A 26,505-nucleotide genomic window follows, 5' to 3' on the forward strand; every position below is an offset into this window, starting at 1 on the left:
TCATTTATGAGTGAGATGCTTTTAGTCTTTTCCATGCAAAGAAGCATGCAGGCCATAGAAAATTTGTAAACATCCAATGTACCAAATAACCATATAATATGTAAAAGGCAGCCACTGACAATTTTTAATTTTGTGTTCTTGGTATGAAGCTCTTCTTCATCAACTCCAGCAGGATTTTGCACACAATAAAAGACAACAGAGCCTAATTAGACAGTCATCTGCACAGCACTCAGCTGCTCTGCATGCCGTGCATCAGGAGCTCATGGTCGTATGCGTTGAGTCACAAACACTCAGCAACCACTCATCGCCTCTGATGTTGTTTGTTCCCTTTTCTCTTCATGATGTAATTTTTGTATGATTGGGTTTATATTGGATGTCTTCATTTCTTTCAAAGCCAAATAAGGTAGTATGTTGGGGAAGGGCTATTTTTAAACTGCCATCAAATATTGCCCAAAATGGACTATAATGGCTGTAAACAGGGTCAGCGTGTACTGGAGCACCATGTCTCTGTTAATTGACATGCCGTAAAAAGAGGAAATGAACATGCTTCAAAGGAATAAACACATGGTTTTCTGAATGAAGATAACTAATTAAAACATTAGTTATTCTCTCAAAGGAGGATCAAGTCAACCTTGTTGGTCTTCAGTGTTTTTATTGAAGATAAGAACAGATTATTTTTGTACCTTATCCCCAAGAGGTGCTTCACTGAATTATTAACCTAAAGGCAGCTAGATTTGAAGTACATTTCAGACTTAATATTTATAATTTTTTTTAAAGCAAGAAAAATGTGTCATATTCCCCAGTTATATGGAAGAAATACATAATTTCTAATTCCATAAAGATCCACATCCAAAGTGAAGAATGGCAGACAAAACATTTACCTGTTTATTTTTCATTTTAAAGGTTATTTACTGTGGGAGTTTATAATTGGACGACATTCGAATAGAAAGAGCAGGTAATTTTAAAACTTGAGAGAAAAGTTAACTACAAACAGAGTCTGCTGGTCATAAGAGAGAAATTACAACCTCTATTCACAGTCAAACACTTGAAATGGACCTGACTGCACCAGAATCAAACTGACAAACATAAGAATGCTATCTGAATACTTTGGGAGATATGTGCCTAAATCAATGAAGTTAAAAATAAAAAAGTATTAAAAGATTTCTAGAAGTCTGAGTTTGAGTCTGAGTCTCTTTGATAGCATGATGGCTTCTGGATCATCAGAACAATATTCTGGTTCAGAAGTACTTTGCTGAATGGCTCTCTAAATTAGGGATCAATTAATCAATTAATCTAGGAAAACATCTTCTATTATCAAATAAATCAACCATCTACTTTCTGTCTTTATGACACCCTGTAACATCAGGTGACCTGGATTTTTAAGTGGAAACAACCTTTTCTTCCCTGTTTTTGATATTGTGCATTTAATTTTCTATAATTTTCTTATATATATATGTGTGTGTGTGTTTGTGTATATATGTATTACCTCTAAACAGTGTATCTTTGAGTTACATTGAAACTTCAAGGCACATTGTGAAAAGTGCTGGTAGAAATCAAAATAAGATTGAGTGAGATTGAATAAAAGGTTGTGTGTATTATTGTGTGCAAGTAGAATGAGAAAAATGGCAATTGCCATGGAAACAAGCAGAAATCAGTGCTTGTTTTCCTTGTCTCATCTCTCTTTTGTCATCTTTTTCCAAAAACAAGTGTTTGTTCTTACTCCTCTCAGTTGATTTTAGTCTTCAGCTTATATGAAAGTTTAGTGGCTCACAGGCTCCACATCCTGATAATGTTGGAAGATTAGAAGACGGTTAGCCTGTTCAGTGAGGGCCTCTGGGAACACACAGCAATAAACAGTGTGAAAATTGCATCTCGATGTCCAGATGGGCTGCGATTTCAGCTCCTCGTTTGTGATATTATCTTGGCCTCATGCTTCATTAGCTTTAGAAATTGGATTCTTTGAGCAAAACCTTGGTAATTATATGTCTCGGTGACTTTGGGGAATTTCTGAAAAGTGGTACACATGCTCGCATTAGTTTTGCTCGTTATCTCAATGTTGTAATATATTTATGGATTCTCAAACCTGCCTCACGTTCCTTCCAGTATTCAGAGGATCAACTGACACTCTGTCCTTGTACAATTACAACATTATCATACAGCTAATAAAAATTACATGTACATGTTATGGTTATGGTTCTGACGTAAGTAAGAGCTTCAGATTTCTTTTGAAAGGATTTGGCATAAGAGAAAAAGATGTTGCTTGTTAATCTGTCTTTTGTTTGACACCTAAATTGCGAGGGGCATCCTTACATCAGTTCTGCAGGATTATTCTGTTCAGCCTTTGAGAGCTGCAGCCTGTCAGACAGTCGAACTCACGCTGTGTGTTTCCAACAGTTGCACAATTTTCAGAAGGGGCATCTAAGGAAAAGCCAATCTGCTGAAGCTGTCTGATACATTATAATTACACATGTTACACACTCATCCAAAACATTCACAGTCTGTCATCTGACAGAGTGAAAGAAAACACTGATGGGTCAGATAAAATGCTAATTTTTCTAAAGATTAGCCTTGAAGAATCAGACTTGATGTTAGGATTGGTTTTACATAAATACATTTTCTTTGGCAATTCAAAGCTTTCATAAGGATGTTTCACATCAACTTTGAAAACCACTAGAGTTGTTTCGTTATTGGTTTCATTGTTCATTTACAGGTCTTCATTTTGACTCTTCTAGTTAGAATGATAACCTCTTATCTTTTAAGGGGATCTTCTATTTGAGGTTTTTAAGAATAAATGCTACCAAGCATGAAGTCATCCTAGCCCTGTTTCATGATAACACCCAGTAGTGTTTAAATATGTTCAATTGGTACCAAATTGGGCCCAGAAAATCTCCCCCATATGGAAGCCTATGAAAACACACATGGACATTGACTTTTGTGGCTTCTTGACTGTAAACATTATAGAAAGAATGGGGGCTTTGTTAAATATTTCTAAGTAGAATTATCCTTTTTTCTACGTCAGTGTGTTAGTTGTTTCCCTTCTTCCTCCTAAGTCATTCCTAAACAATTTGCTGCTCTTAAAAGCATAAATACTTCTGATAATCAGTGTTAAATACATTTCCTTCCAGCAGGATTAAAATTGTTTGGATAAACGTTCCTCATTGGAGATATAAATAAATGAACTAATGTTATTTCAATTCACAAGGCGCACATGAGAAAGTTTCTTTAAAAAAACATGCATGTAGTAATTGTTCTTGTTTGTGATGTACCATCAGAATTGAACCATTTAACATTTTTCCTTTAAGAGAAAAGAGTCAAAAAGTCAATCAAGTCTTTTTCAGAGTTAGTGTAAAATTTCCTCTGTGGGATCCAGTTACTTTAAAGCACAACAGTTTAGCAGATCAAGACTGTGCTGTGCATAGACAGCCAATAATCACCAGTAAGAGCCTTTAGCTCACCTTCGTCAAATATTAATTACTGAACACATGGTGGTATTCCCTAATTTGATGTGCAAAAACATGAGACTTTATTTATCACCTCAGTAAAACCAACACATTTACACATCTGAGTAGTTCTGCATCCTTTCTCTTAATATAGCTCAGTCTGTACCCATCTGTCACTAGGTTTTGTTGCTCCACAGGCTTTGAGATGTGTTAGGGAGCATATATAGCCAGAGGGAAGGAAGGCATATTTACTGAGGGTAATAAAACATAAACGAAACGGGGCAAAGCAGAAGAGATCTTGACTCTGATGGAGGGATTGTACCTGACATGCTGTTATTGTCTTTACTTTCTTCACTTTGGCTTTTCATATCAGTTCATCTCAGACAGAAATAGTGAGCCCTTTAGCTATTCATTCCCCTGATAGTGATGTGCAAAAAGGCCTAACATAAATGTACCTAATATTGCAAAAGGTTAATCTTAAGCAGAGAAAATAGAAAAATCCAACTTTAATTAGTATAGAGAAAAATATTATACAAAGGCTTGATATTAAAATATATATTTTAAAAAACTGCGGTCAATGCAGTGATCAGCATCACTAAGCATTTCTAAAAAAAATTTACCTGACTGGCTAGGGGAACTTTACAAAAATAACTTTTTACAGACCATAGAAACATGAGAACAAAGATCTGCAGAAGACAAAATAACATTTCTATTTTAGCAAATCTGTAAGAGTCAGTAGATAGCTGCAGGATAAAAGGCACTCACCTAAATCTGCTCAAATCAAAAGTCAGAGCAAGAATTACAAACTTTAAACAAATGTGACAATCAAGGCTGGATGAGAACCCAGGTGATAAAGTGAACATCTGTAAGGCTCATTGTCAGAGAACATTTTCTTACCATTTGGGTGGAAACACAAACATCTAAACTGCAAGCAGGATAATATACCACTTCACAAAACTCAACTAATCTGGAATGGATTTCTGCAAGATTAGAATTCACTGTCCAGTGGCCTCAATAGTCACCAGATCCCAATCCAAGACAGCAGCTGTGGGATGTGGTGGAGCAGGGGGTTTGCATCATGGATGTGCAGCTGAAAAACCGGCAGCATCTACTTGATGCTTTCATGGCAATATGGACCAAAATGTCAGAGGAAAGCTCTGAAACCTTGAAAACCACGAAACTGTGCTTGTTGACACCAGTTTTGCCTTGTGCTAGCTAGAAAAAAGCAGGTACAAAAAATGAGTGCCAACCATGGATGTGTTAGATCGGTCACATTCATGCCCGACTCTGTCAGTAATATTTCTGTTTAAGCAGCAAAGATACCCGTGTTAAAGATTAAGACTTCAGCAGCAAAGGCAGCTAATGGGTTTTATGAATGAAGGGAAGACAAACATTCATTAATACGGGGCAATAAAAAGTGGATGAGTAGCTCAAATGGACAAACAGCAGGTCAGGAACTGTCTCTGTGGACCAGAAACAGAAGAGAGAGCAAACAGGGTGACTGTGAAATGTAACATCAGGGCAGGAACAAGCTCTGTGGTCACTCACACAGCTAACAGTGTTGAACTTTGTTCAACTCTGGCACATGAGGCTGAGTGAATACATCACCCACCGGTTTATAAGTCACCCCTTCACGGAGAGAGAAGAGGCAGAGGAGGAGGAGAAGCCATGAAGCAGAAGGAAGAGGAGAAAGACGGAGCAGAAGAACAAAAACAGGATTGAGGGGCACATAAAGGAGAAGGCTTTCTGGATTAGGAGAACATTTTTTCTCCTGTTTGGAGTTGGGAGGCCCTGCAGCTGTAAAAATGTGGATAGAAACCAAAACAGAGGAGGAGGAGGCCAGCAGGAGTCGGGCCAGCTTCAGTCGGCGAGTGCTGAATGGTCTGATGTTGTGCACTGGAGACATGGAGCACTTGGATAAGTACATCCAGGGTAGGGAAAGAAAAAGCACATTTGGACTTTTGTGTTACTTTAAAAAATTCACCAAGTTTTAGAATAGATAATGATTAAACATGTGTGCAAAACGTGAATAACCTCAGCTAGAAATGCTTACAGTGCTGGTAAAATATGCAGATATAATCACAGCAGAACTCCCACAGCGAGGACGCCTGCACTCTGCCTCCAACACAACACATTCAGCATTAAGATCTTTTTTCCAGTCACTTCACAAAACATCCTGAACTAACAAGAAAACAACACAACACAGGAATAAGTTTGTCAAACATTTTATTTTTTTAATAACATGTTTGAATATTTGTCTTTTGTTTTCTGCCCAGAAAAGTGGTTTGTGCTGCGGCTGGCTGTGTGGGGGCTCAGAGGAGTGGCCAGAGTGATTCTGGCCAACAACCCACTGAGCGGAGCTCTGATCCTGGCTGCCCTGTACTGGGCTTCCCCCTGGCAGGGCCTGCTGGGAACTCTGGGTGTACTGGCCTCAACTCTCACAGCTGTCGTCATTGGACAGGACAGGTGGAGTTTACACTGCCGTAGAGATTCAAACTCACATAAAAACAGCAAATAGTGATTTGAAAATTGTTGTGAGAAATCAGTGGTTCAGGTCAATATTTTTGGTAAAGTTCACTGAATTATGTCTGAGTGCAGTTTTAAGTTTATGCTACTCATCTTAAAGCTGTACTACAATGTATGCCTCCCACTGTGATATATGTTAATGCCTATCCTTGTGCTACGGCTTCAAAAACAAACACTTCTCACCGGGAGGTCAAGGTGTTTAGAAATGAGAGGCAGAATCCATTTACCTTCACTCTCAAGTTGCTGCTCATTAAAACAGAGAAGTTTGCTTTATGAGGATCCATAAAGAGTTGACCATAATTGTGTTTAATAAGTTCCTAAATGATCATTTTTCATTATGAAACAGCCAAGTTGAACTTGAGCTCCTGTGTTTGTGTACAGTGGCGACGTGGCAGGAGGTCTTCACGGATTCAACGGCATGTTGGTGGCTCTTCTGATGGGAGTGTTCAGCTCAGCTGGAGACTGGTACTGGTGGCTGCTGCTGCCTGTCTGTTTGGCCTCAGCTACATGGTACGAATCTCATATATGCTGTTTGTGCAGGAACCCAGAGTGGTAGGCAGGGCCGCCCCAAAAAGATCCCCAAAAACAATAAAAATCCCCAATAACAATTTAAGGTATAGAGGGTGGCATCTGTCGTTTTTCCAAAGACTTAAAAACATCAGTGACTGCGTTTTAAATCTATTTATTGTGTTTAACTTTTAACTAATCTTCTACATTTATTAAGCAGAATTGTATATATTTGAAACAGTATGTAAAAAGGTTGAATTTTTGATGATTGAAGTTGTATTTAGTACAATCAGTGCACCCTGAAAAAGAATGATTCATTTGTGTCCTTAAAGCTAGAAATCAACATGACACTGATGACCTCGTATGTTAGCTTCTCATCAGCATCGCATCTCTTAGCGTTGCTCAAATAAAAAGTTGTTAAATGTCTTTGACAAAAGTAGTTGCTGCCAATAAAAAGGTCACGTGATAATATTTCTCTGAACTATATCAACATACTTTACACATTCTTTTCAGGCAAAACGTTTTCCATCCAAAGAACAGGCCCCACTGATACGCTTCTTCTTTACTTCAACAAATACAAGCTGGCAGACATTTCATATTTCTGAGTTTGACTTCAATTCTTATCAAAAATTAAAACAGACTTTTTAGCATATTGCGTCTTAAAGTGTTTTTATTTATTTTAAAGGCTTATAGTTCCTTCCATTCTTCTTTCATTTTCCCAGTGTCTTTCTGTTCAGTGGGCTCACAACGTTACTGGACCACTGGGACTTGCCTGCTGCCGTGTTTCCCTTCAACATCATTATCGTCCTTTACCTCCTATGCACTGGAACGAACAACCCTTATTTTCCTCGTGACCCAGTAGTACCACCGGGGGCAGTAGAGCCTAATGACACAGCGCTTATAGCAGTAGAGGTGAGGACAAATCTAACCGGTATGGACAGCATGTCCACCCAGCTTGCGTTTAAAAATAATAAAATTGTTCAAGACAATCTTTAGGAAGGGGAACATAAAAATACAACCCGACAGCACTACTCATTTGTGAAACGACTAAAGTTATTTGTAAGCAATCTGATTTTTTCTCAGTTGATAGTCACAAATATTGAAGTGAAATATTCCAGTTACACAGTATGTAGTACCTGGAATATTTTATTTTTCACTTTTGAAAGGCTAGGTGTTCATTAGTTTGCAGAAAGAAAAAAAAAGTTTTATGCAATGTAAATGTGCAACAGCAGAGCATGTCTTCCAAACTCTGTATCCTAAACAAACACTGACTGAAAGCCAGCAGAAACTCAGAGACAAAATACAACCAAAGCTTTGACTCTGCTTGGTCAGACAGATCAGTTTCCATGGGTTAACACCATGGAAACGCTTTGAATTTGAAAACATAATTTTTGTGCTCTAATGTTTAGATAAAAAGCTACCTTTTTGCAAAAGGTTGCATGTTGATCTTTTGACCTTCTTGATTTGTTTGGCCCTCCATCATCAGCTGCAGAAAAGAATGAAAAAGGTCAAGAACCTCCTGAAAAGTGACTTTTGTCTGTTAGAGTCACAGTGGTTTGAGTGTTAGTGGGTGTTTTCGTAATAATATACTTCTATAATTCATATTTATTAATAAATTACTAACAGAACACTTGAACTTGTGAATTAAAAGTAGAAGATATTACTCAAATATATTTGAGTTATCATCTTCAAGCTTTTCAAGGATTTCTCTAAAGTCACGTGTCTCAATGATAATGTTACAAACATGATTGAATAGTTTTAAATACTTAAATTCATAAATTTCTCTGCAATAGCCTCAACATGTGGAATAGAAATCCTGAGTTAATATGCTTTCTTGTATAAAGATGCAAACCTCTGTCAGCTGAAAAGGTCAAAACTCGATTCTGTTTGATCTTTTCGTCTTAAGGTGAACGCTTTCCTGGAGCAAGAAGTCTTAGTTTAAGGGAAGAAAAGAGAGGCGTTTAAGTGAACTGCCATCATTGATTTCTTTTAATATGAGATATTTTGTTTTGGAGTTACGAGTGGTATAGTAGTTTACCACAGACAGATCTGAGAAACTCCAATTTGTCCGAGCGATCTCGTTGTGAGCACAGTTTCAAATTTAAGTTTGTGTTGCAGTGACGCTTCGTCTCAAGCTTTTTTCTTCTTAATTTAGTCTCTAATTTACGAGGTTTCTTGCTAAATCAACAACCTTCCAGTAACAGATACCTGTAGGAAATCTGTTATGTTTAAGTTCAAAAAAGAAAAAATCAACAACTGGAGACATCAAACAAATTTGGAAACTACTGGGCAATAAACTTTAGCCAGGAAGGATAAATATCAGGTAAATGAAAACCTAGGATGGTTGCATACTAAAAGGCTTAAAAAGCACATGAATTAATGTGTAACTAAAAGTCGGTGTCAGGGAAGAATGAATGGAAAAATGGATAGAGAAAAAGTGACAATGCCAATGCAACGTGAATTTTTGTGAATTTAATAAAAGCTGAACCACAAAACACAAAAAGAGAAAACAGAGAAACCATAAATCCCAACAAAAAATGCCTCAAATAACAAATACTGACCCAAATAAAACTAAACTGGGCGCTGGACGCCTCCAGAAGTGACTGATAAGTAACTCAGGCAGATCTGCTTTTCTGAGCTGCAATCATAACTGAAGCTCTTGGTTCAAAGTTATATTCATCATTAACAGTAATATTCAACATGTCGTTTAAATTAGAGTTTTAGTGTGATTACATTCCAGTTTTCAGATCTATTTACATGTCAAAGTTTTGCTTTGTTCAGTTTTAATAGCAAGAATTGGACATGTAAGGATTATTCCCGACATGACCAAATGGAAAATACCGTTTTACATTGTTAACTTCTAAAAAATGAATAGGCTACTTTTGTGATTTAACTATGTAGAGAAAATGCTTTTGCAAAAAGCTTCTGGTCCAACAACAGTAAGCAGATGCACCAGCTGCTGCAGTCTGAGTGGATCCTATTTGCCAGCTGTAGTTTCAGTGATTCAAGAGGAGCAGAATTTTAATTTCCAGCCTTTTTTTAAACAAACAAAAAAAACTAAGATGATGGATTTTCAACCAACTTAATGACAGCATTCTGTAAAACAAAAATTTGCAATATAAATGCAAAAAAAAAAATAAAATACAAATATATGCATCATAAGTAACAACTATAGAAAAAGATTAAAAATGTCTAATCGAAATGCAACTTAGTAGTTCCGCAGCCTGCTACAATATTTATAGGAAGCAATACATTTACATTAAATAATATAAATGATGAATCATCAGAATTTTAATTTTAACTTTAGATTCAGTCAAACAGGCTTATGCAATGCCACTTTAGTAACTCCTCTTCCTGTTTAAAACTTATTGAACATTGACACTATGTGTATTTTTTTTATATATTAATCCTAATAAAACACATGAAGAGATTGTGCTCCTCCTCTACTGCAAGCCTATTGAACTTTCTATGCATAAAGGATATCATAGTTTTCACACTATAATGTTTAATGTTGTAAGACACAATAGGATGTAAATGTAAAGCCATTAGATGTATGGTAAAGACACAATGGATGAACAATCCATCTTTTCAAGAGTAAATGTCTTTATTTTGTAATATGTATTCAAAATCTATTTTCCACATAAATTAAGAGTTTTTCTTCATAACTTCAGTAGGATTTTTCCTTTAGAATAAGTTGTTCTGTAGGTTTTTTAAACTGCAAAAGCTTTAGTTTCTACCAAAAGTTCCCTCCTTCTTAGTTTGCCCTTGTGAATATAATTAAGCCGATTTGTAAGTAAGCCTTTAAGTAAGAAGCTGCTTTGTTTTGGTAGGGGGATGAACTGTTTGTCTCTGAAAGATGATCTCCAAACTGACGCTGAGCTTTGATGCTGAAAAGAATCCTTTCAACTCCGCTCGGTGTCCTGAATATCAAAATTTAAACATGATGATAATACAAACATCACACTAAACCACTTTCCACAAGTTTTAGCTCTAACACCTCAGATTTTCTTATCTCTTTCTCTCCCTTCATAAATCGTTATTCATTTAGCCCTTATCTTCTCCAAGCTCATTTCAATTTGTTTCATTTTCAAGTCTTTGTGGCCTGATACAACATTCCTTCCTATTTAAATATTTCTTATTTCTTGTTAAACACTAAAAATCTTTCTCTTATCAATTTGATGTTCTCTTTTGTCACTTTTACTCTCTCTCATTCCATTTTTCACATCTTTATCCCTTTGTTAAAATGATTTTCCCCTCTTTTCTCATAAAGTAGCTTAATTTATGCTCTCCATTCACAAAGACGGTTGAAGTCATAGATTTCATTTATGGCTCTAGTAAAAAAGACCAATATTTCCCATTTTTCTCTGTTCTGTTCCTCTCTTCCGTTCGTTTTATTCCAACCATCTTCCAGCTCTCCTCCGGTTCTCTCCCCAGATGGGTTTTGGGGGGGAGGTGACGTCTGTCCTATTTATATTTAATGCTCTCAGATTCAGTCGCTCTGCTGAGGAAAGCGCTCAGCCTGCTCAGACAGAGTATTAAATCTTACAGGCATATAGATGCGTACACACACACACACACGCACACGCACACACACACAAACACACACACACATCGAAGCAAAAGCAGTAGTGAGGCTGCCGTGTAATCAAAGACCATTTATGACTTGTAAATATCAGCGACGTGCAGGTGCAGCCTTCACGTCACCATGGCAACTCTCCGGCGCTGAGTGACTGCTGGGAAGGCACCATTTATCATTAAAGGTGTTTAAGCAGGAAGAGGTGGAGGGGAGTAAAGATGATTTATAAAAGAAAAGAGCAGCGGCATATTTACCTGTGTTTTTCATAAAAGTCTGTTTTAAAGTTTTCATAATGCCAGTTTTAGTTCCCCTTTCACCAAGTTTTCCTTAAAATCTTTACACCTGCCCAGGTGATCCGTGGCATTCCTCTCGGTGTGGGTCAGATCTACGCTACTGAGGCCCTTGGACCCTCTCTCCTCATCCTGGGGGCCATTGTTCTCTACTCCCCGCTGCTGGGCGTCCACGCTGTGCTGGGATCAGCAGTGGGAACACTGGCCGGTCAGTCCTGCTTCATCTTTGTCATCCATCAAAACCAGAATAACCAATATTATGTACAAACATCAAGCATATACAGCTCTGGAAAAATTCAAGAAACCACTTAAAACTACCTGTTTCTCAGATTTTATTTTTTCATAGGTATATGTTTGAGTAAAATTAACATTGTTCTTTTATTCTATGACCTACTGACAACATGTCTCTGAAATTCCAAGTAAAAATTTTGTAATTATTAGCAGAAAATGAGAAGTGGTCAAAATAATGAAAGATAAGCAATGCTTTCAAACTTCAAATGATGCAAAGAAACAAAGTTCATGTTCATTTAGAAACAACAATACTAATGTTTGAACTCAAGAAGAGTTCAGAAATCAATATTTGGGGGAATAACCTGGAGGTTTTCAGTGGGATTCGGTGCAGTCGGTTCTTCATCTTATTCAGTAAAATAAAACTGAGGATTTGGTTTTTTCTGTGTGTGAATTTAGTTCCTGTGTCGTCCACCCATCAATCCACACAATTCATGACAGAATATACATGCATCTGTATATGAAGTCAATTTTCATGGATGATGGTACTACGGAGTAGGGGAGGATTAGACAGATTGGGACTTTGTTTGCTGTATTGCAGATGTTGCTCTTGTTTGACAGGTTGAATAAAAGAGCTAAGCTAAAAAGCTTAAAAGTTTTATAAGTTTGTCTGCATTCTGGCATGGTCATCATGACCAAAAAAGTGGGATCCTCAATTCAATTTCACATTGAAATCCGTCACTTCAGATGGTTTTGGTGGGATTAGGAGGTTTTCTGAGAGACTCACTGGGAGGAAACCCCGGGCCAGACCCAGATTTTACTGGAGGAACAGTTAATCCCTTCTGTCCCCCTGAATGAGTTGGAGAGGATGACAGTGCAGAGAAACGTCTGGGTTTCCCTCTTGGATCGGTTGTCCTCATGTGGATGCAGTGTTGACTTAGTGGGGTTGAGTCACATCACACCAAAAGCAGTTAATAAACATTTTATTTAGTCTGCCTGGACAAGATACACTTAATTATTTATGTTAGATTCAGTCAACAGCATACATTCTGAGTATAGGTAAAGTGTAAGTCCTAAAAGTCCTTTAGCTTTTTAAGTAACTCCCAAATTGGACATAGCTTTTATTGGGATTTTAAGATCAAAATTGAAATGTTGTATTTGGGTGTGTGTGGCTGAAACTGATCAGATTCTTCATCCCATTCCTGTTTATGATTCCTCTTCTCTTTGCTATGCAGCTTCTTGAGGCTCGTTTTAAAAATAGGCTGTTGAGTTTATTTTTGACATCTGAGATGTTCCTAAAATTAAAATAAGGTGATTTTATGATGTTGACTTGGAACACAAGAATCAGCTAACACTGGGTCACAGTTGTGACATGACAGCAAGCTACTGCAGTTCTGTGCCTTCTTTGTTTTTAGCTTCTGTTTGAACAGACAGAGAGAGTTTTAATTAAAGACAGAAAAAGATGCAGCAACGTCACCCAGTCCACATTTTTAAATAATGGTAAGTCACGAAACATACAGTGTTTATGTCTACGTTATCAAGGACCAAGGTCAAGGTCAATTCTTCAATGGTGTTTAGCATATTCTTTTTAGCACTAGTGACCTGTAGTCTTGTAAGTAGCTGCACATATCCAGAGTTTTCTGATTGTGACTGTCTGATGGCATAAGCTGAGCTGTTCTTGAGAAATTTTATCTTCTGGTTTTGTTGGGATGCCTCTTGGTTTTTGATTTACATTGATTGTTTCAGAGAACCTTCTATTTATGTCCAGTTGCCATTTTCTTAGTAAGTGAATTTGCAAAGTGAAAGTAATTTCATTGTTGTTATTTGCTTTAGTTCCAAAATGAAATACTTTACTTGTTGCTTTCTCTTGTTTGCCACCTGTGTTTTATCTTTATTTCTGAAACAAACTGACCTGTTTGTTCCTCTTCAGTTGCCTGAAAATAGTTCTTGCACTTGTTCATATTTTGTCTTCTACACCAACACAAAGTGTAATTTGGGTAACCTGCATCGCACAATGACTTTATACGTTTCAGATTGGGACATTAAAAAAAGGCAAGTAGATAATGCTGAAATTTTAATCAAGCAATTTTAAGACAATTAGTAATAATCACAGCACTAAACTTTTTATTTTATATTGATTTGCTTTCATTCCCTCCTATGTCAAATTATAGAGGTTCTAGTTTTTTTTAACAAAACCTCCTAATTCTTATTTTAGAATATTAGTGGGAATTATGTCGGTAGAACTATTCTTGTGACTTAAGGTGCAAAGTATTTGCATCCTGATGAGGGATTAAAATTAAAAAATGCAGTTTAGCTGAATAACTAGCTCGCTCACATTGCTTAAACATTTCTCTTTTCAACATCACATAGGAGCACAGCAGAAATCGCCTCGTACAAATCAAGCCAAAAAGAAGGCTAAAATTTCCATATTTGATAATAAAAAATCTCCTGCAGTCATTTTTTATTGATTAGTCAGGACCTTACACTGATTGTAGAGTCAGCTTTCTGCAAGGCACGCTTTCAACTATAGAATAGTTTAATAAGATTAAAGTCATCTAGGACTTATGAAGTCTTTTAGCAACTGTACACATTATCTGTGCAGATATATAATTAAAGCTGCTGTGATATAAGAGGCAGGAAAAGTCTTCGTTGGCACTTATATTCTGGGCCTGCATCAGTACTGTATGCATTTACAAATGTCTAGGTTTTTATGCGTTTACTTTAAATATTCATATAAGAAATGATAAATGATATAATTTAAGCCATGTCGCCACTGGCCACTAAAACTTCAGCACTGAGTCCTAAAATACTTTGACAAGCTGTGAGTCATGCTGCAAAAAGTCCAACAAAAAAACAGAAGAGTGGGAGTGAGCTTGTGCACAAATATGTGAACAGAAAACCTGGGGACATTAGACTTCTAACGGCGGTTAGTATGCAAACACACATTTCTGTAATAAGCAACAAGAACGTCATTAAAGAGATTTGACCCTAATGAGGTTGTGTGGGCATCAGAAAGTAGATGAAGCAGTCTGCCGGAGCATGGCGGATAAATGCCTCTAAACGTCTCTCTCTTGTTGCACATTATTTTTTCCATGCTTCATTATTTCTGACTTTCTCACAGATTTGAAGTCTGGTTTCATTTTTTCCCCGTTGGTGTTTATGTCTTTAGCGGAGGATTAAAGAACTCAGGTCATTCACAGCATTTATTGATGGACAAAAAGTGAAGTTAAAGTGTTCTTGAACTAAAAGTAAAGATCTGATAAGAGACACATCTTATCACCAAAACCCGACATCTGATGTGTCCATATATTATCAACTTTTTAGTGAGTTTTCAAACCCAGTCTTGTGACTTTTTGCAGACCTTTGACTCTTTTTTTCTGGTGTTATCCGAGACTTTTGGAGATTTCTGGAGAATTGTGTTTCAGGACCACAAAGAATTCATGCATGTGCAAAGCAAAGCTTCCCTGGCTGATCCTCTCCCAGTAGTTTGCAACGTAAAAATAAAATCTTCTTTGTCTACAATCACTCCATGTCTATTATTGTATTTGTTTGTTTCTTTTCATGTTAATTGTCTGTTGCTTTTCTGCTGATTCTTTGTCCTTATTCTTTAATGCCACATTAAGATTGTTCTACTATTTATTTAAGAATCTTTATTTCACCTCTTGCTTCCAATTCTCCATTTGGAATCTACTTACAATTGCATTCTGACATATATACAAACCCATTCAATGAATCAGAATATTATTAAAAAGCCGATTTATTTCAGGAACTTTATCCTTGAGTGAAATACACATAGATTAATTACACACAGATGGAAAGTTTGAAAGCATTTATTTCTAATATGATTTTCCACCTAAGCAGCTTATATTTATGAAAACATACATTTTATATTTAGGATATTAAATCAGACCAATCAAAAAGTTTGTCTAATGTTGTTGTTTTCAAATCTACTTTTAATCTGACAAATGGCACTCATCATTTAATATTTATGATAGTTTCTGACTCAGAAATGATTGCGTCCAAACAAACAAACAAACAAACTGGTCCAAACAGCAACACGCCTCTGACATTAGCATAACAAACTTCATTTGTCCAAAAATAGCATCTTCTTATTTTATTACTGTGTCCTGTGAAACCTGCTTTTTATTTTGAGAAGTCTATGAACTATTTTTAGTCTGTCTACGAATTATTTCCACTTATTTTATTTTTAACATCTAAGTCAATATGTCAGAAAGCAAAGTCATTTCTTATGTAAATATGCTGCTTTCTAAAAATGTAGTTTGTGTCCTACTTATGGCCATTTTTTCAATCAGTACTTGAATTAATTAATCATAAACTTTTTATGTTTGGGGCATGCTCCGGTGGCGTAGAGGGTAGCGCGCCCCACACTTGGAGGCCCTCAGCCGTCGCGGGCTCGATTCCCGGACCCGGCGACATTCGCCGCATGTCTTCCTCCCTCTCCTTACCCCCTTCCTGTCAGCCTACTGCTGAATAAGGGACACTAGAGCCCACAAAAAGACCCCCTGGTGGGGGGGAAAAAAATAAACTTTTTATGTTCTTTATTGATTGCCTAATTAAGATGATTTTGTTTTGCAAAAAACTAAAGGACAGTGCTTTTTTTAAAAAAATTTAATCTTTTATTTTCTCTTTGCATTCAGATTTAGTTTGTCCTTTTTCTTTCATCTTTTCCCCACATATGAATAGTGTGGAACAGCTCATAGCGTGATATAGCTCTGCAACGTCACATTTAAACCCAATTCTGCTTCTTGACAGCTCACATGAAAGGAAGAGAAAGATTTCACCGTCAGGAGACAGAAACTCATATGTCACAGGCAGTTTAATTACAGGTCAAAGGGTTTCGAAGATGGGAACAAAAAAATAGGGAATAAACCACAGGCAGGGAGAGATCAGCCAGAAGAAAGACAGCCGGAAAAAAGGACAGCATGAGAATGCAGAACGTGGCAGAAGATGAATACCCAACACTTGAATAGAGCCAATTTGTATTTCTGTGCTTTACATCTCACTTCTTTGACACTTCAAAGTATTTTTTCAGTTTTACTTTTTTTTATTTGCAGCTTTTTTCTTTTTCTTTTTAGTTTCCATCAAGTTTTACCTTTTATTATCCCGTCATCTTAGTGTCCTTGAACCTGACATTAGTCTGCTGTTGAATTAATTATCTTCAAATTTCCACCACATACTTGATGAATGTCTGACTGTGATTTCCTTTAGGGAAACCACATTTGATGTGCATCTAAATATGAAGGAATGAAGAGAGTTTATGAAACATCTTCCCCTGTTTTGTTTACAAATTATGCATATTCTGTATGACATGCCACTGTTTTTTATATTGTGCAGTTACGTTTTCCACAAAGTTTGGTCTGGATACAAATTCAAAGTCACCACACATTAAATGTATTCAAATCATCATTTAAAAAGTATTTTGTGGAATTAAGCTCAACAAAAGTCCAAAAACTGAAAAAAAAAAAATCTTTAAGAAGCCAAACACTTTATCACATTGTATATGTCGCAATCATTTGACTTCAAAGTCAGTGGTTGTCGTTGAACCTAGGTAGGTGTACAAAGACAATAATATTCACAATTCTCTTGGCAGTGACACCTGGGAGCCAATTAGGCAACTCTCTATAAGTAGCACTTTCCTAATAAAGGTTTTGTGTAAAAACAAGAGAGGAAAAAACAGTGTTAGTACATCTGAGCTCAAAGGAAAGAGACCAGCATTAAACTCAACAGGGACAGAGTTCGAGGCCATATTTAGAGCTGCCACTCAAACACGGTGGATGCTCATGCTATTCCCATGAGGGGTTTCCAGAGGAGAAGAGCAGGGGCCGAATGTGGGCCAAAGCCTGCACCTGCTACGACCACTTAATAGGAAAACAAGTAACCAAATGTGTTATGTTGGGATAAGAATCTGAAAGAAGAGAAATGATGAGAGCTGGAATTCAGATTCAGATTTTCTCCATTTCTGGCCATTTCAGATGTGGATGTTTGGTGGCTGCACTGGTAATTAATGGAGGAAATATACAACATTAGGATTATATGAATTTGTTGGTAAGCTGGCACAGCAGCTTTTAAATATGGTCCATGCATTTTTTTAACAAGGTTGCAGATGTAGCATCAGGAAATTTGAGCTCAATATTTGCCTTGTTTCTCAATTTCAAAATCAGTTTTGATTTCTAACCAGGATTATGGTTCAACTGTGAAAGGAACAATCTAAGAATCACAGAGGCTCAAATATATCACACTGTATGAATGGATGTTGAATGTTGAATTCTGCAGCACTAACTGCACTAATTGACCTCAAAATTTTGCAAATTGGAATTACAAAAAGAAATTTACTTCATGGAAACATAGCAAAAACATGGAAAGATTTTAAAATTGATTTTTTTTTTTCACCTGCATAGAAATTAGTTTCACAAAAATGCAACATAAACATGTTTTTTAATACTGGCAGAAAAATGGAGAAGATGATAGGAAGCAGTAGGAGGATAATGGTGCGGCATGTTTTCTTAACTTATTGAACAGACTTAATCACATGTGATTTTAACTACATTTCTTTTTAAATTAAAACACAGCAATTGCAAAACAGTTTTTTTGACATTAGCGGAATATCGACAAAATTTGTGCAAATTTGGGAGCCAAACAAAAAATAAGCACCTGTTTCAAAATCCACCTTCAAGTTCAAATGCAATACAAACTGCAGAGATTGATTCATCAATTGAATAAACAAGAAGGGTCAACAGACTGTTTCCTGTTAGCAGCCCTGGATTAAAGTGATACGTACATCTGGGATTTATTTTAGTTGTTTATTTTGTGCCTGTTATATTGTACTCTAGTCAGTGGATGGAGACAGGTGGAGTGAAGGTAGAAAAAAGAAAGAGTAGACGCTAGCATTTGATACGATAGAAGCAGTCTGACTCATCCTGTTAGAACATACAACACACATGCATACACACCTAATAACAATCAAAACTGTGCAAATTACAGCATCCTTTGCAGCTCTCTTTCCATATTACTCTATAATGATGCCATTTTGTAGGTAAGCAACATAAACAAAGAGCAAGAACTGAAAGGGTTGAATAGTGAATGGAAGCAAAGTAAGAGGATTAATAAAGGACTGCAGAGGTGTCTGTGGATGTGAAGAAATGAACAAACAGCTGTAGGAGAGCTTATCATGGCAGAGTGGACCAGCAGACATCACGGGGACGCAGCACAGGGGTGTGGCCCGTCTGCTTCTGAACATGACTGCTAAACTGCAGCTCCTATTACCGCGTAATGAGTAGATCGATCACAGTGCTGGTTGAAGGTTGTTTTCTATCACAAGGCAGCTACCAAACTCCGTAATACTCTGAAAAATCCTGCAGCTTCCACACAGGAAGGAAGTAGTCCAGACTATTTTTCTCCCTTATCTGTGCTCAGCATGCCTGGCTGGGCATTTCAGAGTTGTAATGGCTTTTAAAAGGCTTTTTCATCACACAAGATTTACAACTGGAAACACCAATGAGTATATAATTAAAAAATGAGAAAGCTACCCAACACAGGAAACATAGTGGTTGGGGTATTAAATGGTCCTTCCTTTAGATAGTCTGAGAGTTTGAATTATTTATAATGTCATGGTTACTCAGGAGGTTAAAAATGCAGTTCCTGCTGTAGGCACCCTGGTCAGCAAGCAGCGGCTAGAGATGTGAGAAGCATGGAGCCAAAATATAAATGTTTTTCATTAACTCAAAAAAATTAAAAATAAAAAAAAAAAAAACAGCCTGCATTTTTAAGTGACCACCTTCTCGGTGGACAGTTTGTGTTCATTGCCTTTTACAAGAAATTGGGTTTGTCTTGGAGAGCCAACATTAAACCAATCATCACCAACTTACATCTCAGAACTTTTACATCCATACATCCCTGTAATCAGACCTGCTGCAATACAAAACTAAAACTTAAAGGAAGCAGATTTTTTTCTTTCTTCTGTGGCTCAAAGACTCTCAGATCAGCAGCCTCCTTTAAAATCCAGCTGAAGACATATATTTTTAAATCTGCTTTTCTTCAAATTTGCTTTGTTGAAGCACTTCATTTTGATCTAAAAATGTACTTACAAGGATAATCTGAATCAGCTGGAGTTTAATTTGTAGATGAGCCTCTGTTCTAGTGTTCAGCTGAAATATATCAGTAATAATTGGAGAGATTGCTAGTGGCATTTCTCACATTCATCGTCCTCAATTGATAAATCTTAATGACTGCAGTGTTTGGTTGACATTTCCAAGGTGCCGTGATGAGATTCCTGTTTGTTGCTAACAACACTGTGATGGATCGCCATGAAAGTTGGTACTGGCATGTATAACCCCTCAGGATGTGGCTGTTTCAGCCGCTTTATTACTTTGCAGCCCACATTTGTTCAAAATGTAATTTGTCCTGTAATGTGATTAATGGACCAGTGCTGATTAGGCAGCATTTTAAACTGAGAGGGTGTAGATTTCAGATTTGTGTGTTTCTATGTTTTAGGATTTGTATGCTGATTGATCCCTTACTTAGGTACCTATTGTTAATACTGGGTTTTGCCTTCATTATTTGGCAATAGATTCAATAAGTTGTCAGAAAAGTTCCTCTGAGATTTTATCCATGACAGCGTTGCACAGTTGCAGAAGATTTGTTGTCTGCATATCCAGTGATGTGAATCTCCCAAAAGTGCCAAAGGTGCTCTATTATAGATAAACATTTGATGAGCACGAAAGCCAAGATTTCCCAAAGTCGGTCCTCGAGGGCCGGGATCCTGTACGTTTTAGTTCCCTCTTTGGTGATAGTAAAAACCTTTTCAGCATGTCAATGTACTTCTTAGGCCTGCTAATGAGCCATCATTGGATCCAGGTGTGTTAAACCAGGGAGAGAACTAAAACATGCAGGATGCCGGCCCTCGAGGACCGACTTTGGGGACCCCTGATGTAAGCTGTTGGAGTACAGTGAACTCATCATCATGCTTAGAAAGACTATTTGAGAAAATTTGTCCTTCATGCCATTGTGTATTATGGTGCTACATAGAGCTGTCAGAAGATGGGTGATAAACATGGTCATTGAGGGAAACAATATGGTCAGCAGCAATATAGAGGTAATACTTTGCCACCAAAAAGTATTTGCTAATGCAAAGTATTGACCAATCAGTAATCAAAGTGTGCCAAGAAAACGTCTATCACACTGTTATACAACCTCCAACAAACTGAAATGTTGAGCCAAGGACTAACGGAAACTTGCTTTGATGCTGCTAAAGCTAAATTTGATCATATCCTCTAAATGTCGCAACTGAAATTAAGATTCCCATAGACCACGCAACACTTTTCAACCTGTTTTTGTCCAATTTTGGTAAGACTGTACAATTTGTCAGCTGAGTTTTATGGTCTTGGCTCTTGATAAGGTCTTCTGTGTGCTGTTTGTTCAGAATTAGTATTCCACAGACTTTGGGTATTGTTAAATGGTAATTTCAGCAACAGTTGTCTTTATATCATTAGTTTTGAATCCCTGGTAAATGTGAAGAAAGCCTTAGGAGAAACTTATTTTTAATTGCTGGAGCATCTTCTTTGCTCTAGTTCTTCAATAAGTGAGCTTTGGTCATGTTTTACTTTCTTTACTATCTTCACAATTATGAGTGTCGGCAAAATAAGGCGTCAGAGTTTTGGTTTGTTGTTATCGTTTTTACGTATCAGATAAGATGATCAAATTATGCCTACATTTATGATTGTTCAGTTCATCGTTCCAGATTTGGTCAGCATGGTGGCTAATCTAAAGGTGAAACATATTAATCTGTGCAGCTGAACTCCGCCACCCTATTCTTCCTCACCACAGTGTGATTTTATTATCTCCCTCTGTGTGGGGGTGAGAGTCACATTGCAGCTGCTGCTGCTGGAGGCCATGGGACAAAATGTCAGAGCATCTGGCTGAGCCAAGATCTACTTGGGCTGGAATGACCCCTGTGTAATCAGTTTATAGTTTGTGTGCTGTGGGTATGAGTCAGAGATAGGTTTACCTGCATCACCAGAAGCCTGCAGCAGCCCCTAACAAACTGGATGATGCAAGCATAACTAAAGTGACATAGCAATAAAATATTTTAATATGACTTTCGCTTAAAGAAAAGAAGGCTTTTCTTCCCATGTGATTAGAAGCTGAATACAGATGGCCTGGCTAATTAGTAGCAGTTTTCTAAGTGATTCATCATATCCTTCTAACAGGTTTCTCATCACAGCAAAGCAAGGCTAATTAGTTAAACAATGTGTTCTGGGGATTTTAGCACTTATAACATTGGTCCCCATTTTAGGTGTGTTGACGCAAAATGAAAAATTTCCTTAATAGGTTACATGCAAATTAAGGGTTGCACAAAGGGGTAGTAGCACAAAAATATGTGTCTAGCCCCACCACATGGACAAGAATGGTACTGCTGTTTCAAGAAATCCTGATTGATTGTGTAACTGGCTATTTTTATGGGCTTATAAGATCACGTGTGCGTGTGTGTGTGTGTGTGGGTGTGCGTGTGTGTGTGTGTGTGTGTGTGTGTTGATGTGTCACAGGTTTATCCATGGCAGTGCGTCATGACTCACTTTACTCCGGCCTGTCGGGCTTCAATGGTGCTTTGGGCTGCATGGCCGTTGGAGGACTCTTCTTCACCTTCAGCTGGAGGACCCACCTCTTGGCCATCGCTAACGGTGACAAACATTTACAAAATCTACACACACAGTAACACAGAATCAGGCATAACGTCATGACCGCATGGACTTCAAGAAGCGTGTGCAGCTATCCGTCAAACCATTCTGTTTTTTGACAACTTGCTATAAAAACCAACATTAACTTATTCCAAATCAAAGCTAAAGTCTTTTGTTTACTGGCTATGACCACATGGGCCAGCCTTAGTTGGAGTATTTTTAAAAAATGTTCACCACTGCATCAATTAATCATTAACTTAATCTTTATGGAGCACTTTTGGTAGAATCAAATGTAGCAGAGTGCTTTCCAGAAGCTGAAGTAACGACAACGAATCAAAAGCTCGACTAGGTAATAACATTACAGTAGTAAGAAAAGGGTAACAAATAAGGAAACAACATGGGCAATTATGAATCAACATCAATCTAAGTGCTACAAATTATGCAATAAAAACATAACACAAAACTTCTAAAACATTAAATTAGGAAAATTATATATGAGTAAGACAGTGATGAAAACATAATTATAACAATATAGGAATATTAGTATCACACTACAAATGCAATGAAATTAACCAAAAATAACTTATTTCTTAAATCATGACAAAAATAAACAATATTGATAGAACTAAGACAGGGATACTGTCTCAAAAAAACTTTTGTACACTTTCAGTAATTTAAATTGCTTCTAAAAGTATAATAGTAAACCACCCAGACTGAGTACCTCTAATATTTTTTCTCAATTTGAGCATTTCTTTTTTTCCAATATTATAAATTGCATTTCCATTCCTTTACATTATTTATGTACAGTAATTTTTCTATGTTATTAATCCAAAGCTTGAATGAGCGTAGACTGGAAATCCATTTTACCACTTTAGCCATGCTCATATCTGAGAGGAAAAGAGCACACAGTACAGTCACAGACATCACAGACAGTAACACTGACCAGCCTGACATGCAGCTAATTACCTCCCATTATGTAAATTGGCCTTAATTGGTGCTTTGACTGCCATCAGGAAAAAGAGCCGCCAGCTGCTGCTGTGCACTGAATGGGTGGAGAATATTCTCTATGAACTAATCTTTTCTTGTTTGCAGCGTTTCTCTCCGCATACTCAGACATCGCCCTGAGCAACTTGCTAGGAACTGTAAGAATGCCCACTGTTTGAGAATTTGGTCTTTGTTTCTTCCTTCCTTTCTTTCCTAATAAGTTAGCAACTTTCTTTCTTGGACAATTAAACCTATGTAAAATTTGGCTTAAGCTACAAAAGGTGCCATTTACACACCATATCCCTTCCCTCTGCTTAGGTGGGTCTCCCAGCATGCAGTTGGGCAGCTACTCTAACAACCACACTTATGTTGTTGTTGACCGGAAGCTTAGCAGGATACCGCATCCCCATTGGTCAAGTCAAAGCCCCTGAATGCAACATGTGCTCGAGAAGCCAATGGGAAGCTGGAAACACGGAAGAGAGGGAGAGCACGGATGTGTAGCGGAAAGTCCCATGTGCACTTTACACCAACTGGACCAAACACAGGTAGTTTTAACCTTAAAAAATTATGTTAGCTGTGAGTTTTTATACTGAATTTTATATAGACACACTTCCAGAGGTGCTTCTTAATCTGCCCATATAGTGACAATACAGTAATGTGCAAATGTTTTAAACCATATTTACTTTACGTTTCCAAGCAGTCTGCATTCTTTTTAATATTTCTTCAGCTGTTGTTTTTTCCTCACAAAATAAAGCTTTTTACAGTAGATAAAGAAATGACTGGAACATCATCTCTTTAAGAAAAATCCAGAAAAAAACTGACATAAAATCTGGATTCATCATTCATAGGTTGGTGTATGCAAAGCAGCTTTTTAGGAATAATCCGTCTGGGTTAAAAGTATTTGTTTCAATCTGTGAAATTAGTTAACCTTTTGTTTTCTTCATTTTACTTTTAGAAATGGGAATAATGGAGACAGGCTGCTGTTAACAAAGTTGTCTTTTTTTCCTCATACATGGCAACAACTTAAAAAAAACGTTTTGGGGCTCTAAATTTGAAGAAGTGAAACACTTTTTGTGAAACATAAAGCTCTGTTACCTCCATGAAGCATGTGTATTGCTTATGATTCTCTTAACCTATACTTAATGAATGAATGCTGATTGTAATTATTACTGAGTGTCTCAAAGTGCTCAAAAAATGATTGGTTAAATTATTCCAAAAAAATAGATCCAACTGACTTGCTGTTGAAGTTTGTACACTAAGTTTATGTGAGTCAATTTTCATCCATGGCGACTGAGTGCTTGCATAACAGCGAATGACAATAGGTAAGTTGGTTGTTGGGATAATGCAAAAACTCTATTAGAAACGTGGAAGCAGTGATGCACACTATGTAACTTACTAATGCCAGGGAAAAATATTATTATTAAAAACTGTAAAACGCAAACAAAAAATCTTAGATCACCTGCATGATTGTAAGATTGTTGCTGGAATGGTATTTATTCATAGTAGAGTATCTCAATTTAACACAGAAACTTAAGAAATAGTATGACAGGACTCTTAGGATACATGATATTCTGTATCTTGTAAACTGTATTCTTTGTTTAGCTGCCTGTTTAGTTATCCCTTCTTTTAGGGTTTTTTTTGTGTGTAATATTTTCCTCATCTTGAGGTGAAGAAGAGGCATCACAAGTCAGAAGGAAAAATTCATTTAATAAACATGAAAACAAGTTGCATCATCATCTTTGTTTAAAATGAAACATCTTGAAAATTATTGTCAATAAAAATCCAAACTGAAATCAGAAGTAATATTTTTTCAATGTTTTTTTTAACCCTGCATAGATGTGCTACACAGCACTCCACTAAAAATTCATTGTAAACACAAAGTGTATGTGTAATGTAACTCTATGCAGGCAGTTTGAAATTTGTAATGATTTAATGAAACGGACAATGCTTAAGCCTGATGTTGAAAGGCAACCGTTATTTTAAATACTCATACAGACACGATTGTTGTTACAATTGCATTAAATCAAGTTGTGGTTCATTCTTTCTTCTCTTTTCACAGTGCTTCATGTTGACTGCAACATTTTTTCACAACTGTTGACATATTGCGTTTTCTAGAACACGCTTTCCTAACTTTACACACACATTTTTACATGATTATCACAGTAAAGAAAGGAACTGTCCCACCTCCTTGCAGGTGCAATAAAAATCTTGCAACAGACACAACCATCTAATTTTTTTTTTTTTTTTTCTTTTGCTTTACATCATGCAATTCACTTTTAGTGCTTTATTTTTGTCTATGTAATCACCGCCTTTTTCTTTCATTTCTTATTACAAATCACCTCACGGGAGACTTTTAAGGAAAATTGTACAAAAGTGTCTAAGTCTACTGATGGAACATAATTGTAAATAAAATAGTTGAAAAATAAATGCTTGCACAAGTAGTTGTGTATGTTCACATCAAAATAAAAAAAAAAACATTCATTGTTCTACATACTTTCAGTTGAACTGAGTGTGTTTGTGCTTCTTTTTGTGGGATTTGGTGTGTGTGCGTGTGTGTTAGGGTGTGAACGATGCGTATATGCCTCATTGGGGTTTATAATAAAGGACGGATGACACAGCTGTCGCAGTTTAATTCTTCACATGCCCACTCTTGCATCCGCCTCAAATGAATGTCACACTTTTCACTGAGTGGCTATGTTTAAGCATGAGTCAGCCATGTAAGTGATGTATAATAATGGAAGGTACCTGTAAAAAAAAAAAAATAAAAGAACCAAGGGTAAAATTTGTTAGTGTGTGCATATATAGCTATATGTTTTTAGCTTTTATTTTCTGTTTTTCTAATGAGTTCTAGCATGCATACATTTCAAATGTCCTCCTATCTTACTACATTTCTGATGTAGTAACTGTGAACTGTGTGGCTGCTGCTACAATTTGCTGAGCATGGACGTAAACCAGGAAAACAAATAACATTCACCTCTACAGAGTGTTAAAACTCACCTATAGTGTCTTCATTTACAAACTAGCAGCTTAAATATAGTTTAGTAAATGTAATGACACTAAATGTCCCACTGAACTACTAAGATGTTAGTAGTCAAGGCTAAAACTACAAGGCTTCCTTTTCTTAGAATTTGTCAAAAGTAAACAACAAATTACTCATAAAGTGAAACTTGGAATTTCCTAGTTCAGCCCACATTGGACCTCTATTTCCAGTGTAAATAACTATTGGGTTGTTTTTAAATAATTGGCCAATGCAAACACAT

At 36.8% G+C, this 26,505-nt stretch overlaps 1 protein-coding gene across 2 annotated transcripts; it reads left to right on the forward strand.

The window, feature by feature from the left end:
• The first annotated feature begins 5,159 nt into the window (after positions 1-5,159).
• Positions 5,160-26,410, forward strand: si:dkey-183c6.7 (urea transporter 2). 2 transcript variants are annotated; one of them, XM_044097407.1, is made up of 8 exons: positions 5,160-5,372; positions 5,717-5,906; positions 6,348-6,476; positions 7,196-7,385; positions 11,400-11,547; positions 22,130-22,264; positions 23,354-23,403; positions 23,564-26,410. In XM_044097407.1, exons 1-8 carry the CDS (start codon positions 5,246-5,248, stop codon positions 23,744-23,746), a joined length of 1,152 nt encoding a protein of 383 aa, XP_043953342.1. In that variant the 5' UTR covers positions 5,160-5,245; the 3' UTR covers positions 23,747-26,410. The 2 variants fall into 2 exon arrangements, with proteins under 2 accessions (XP_043953342.1, XP_043953343.1); XM_044097408.1 differs by having other exon boundaries at positions 7,211-7,385.
• The last annotated feature ends 95 nt before the right edge of the window (positions 26,411-26,505 follow it).

The sequence above is a fragment of the Gambusia affinis genome, linkage group LG18 (genome assembly GCF_019740435.1).
Source record: "Gambusia affinis linkage group LG18, SWU_Gaff_1.0, whole genome shotgun sequence".
Classification (NCBI taxonomy): Eukaryota; Metazoa; Chordata; class Actinopteri; order Cyprinodontiformes; family Poeciliidae; genus Gambusia; species Gambusia affinis.

What these genes read in the sequence shown, in the direction of transcription:
- si:dkey-183c6.7 (XM_044097407.1), top strand. Translation starts at nt 5,246, where the DNA reads ATGTGGATAGAAACCAAAACAGAGGAGGAGGAGGCCAGCAGGAGTCGG. An exon ending in CAGCGCTTATAGCAGTAGAG is followed by an intron (nt 7,386 to 11,399) that starts GTGAGGACAAAT and finishes ACACCTGCCCAG; the next exon opens with GTGATCCGTGGCATTCCTCT. An exon ending in CCTCTTGGCCATCGCTAACG is followed by an intron (nt 22,265 to 23,353) that starts GTGACAAACATT and finishes TCTTGTTTGCAG; the next exon opens with CGTTTCTCTCCGCATACTCA.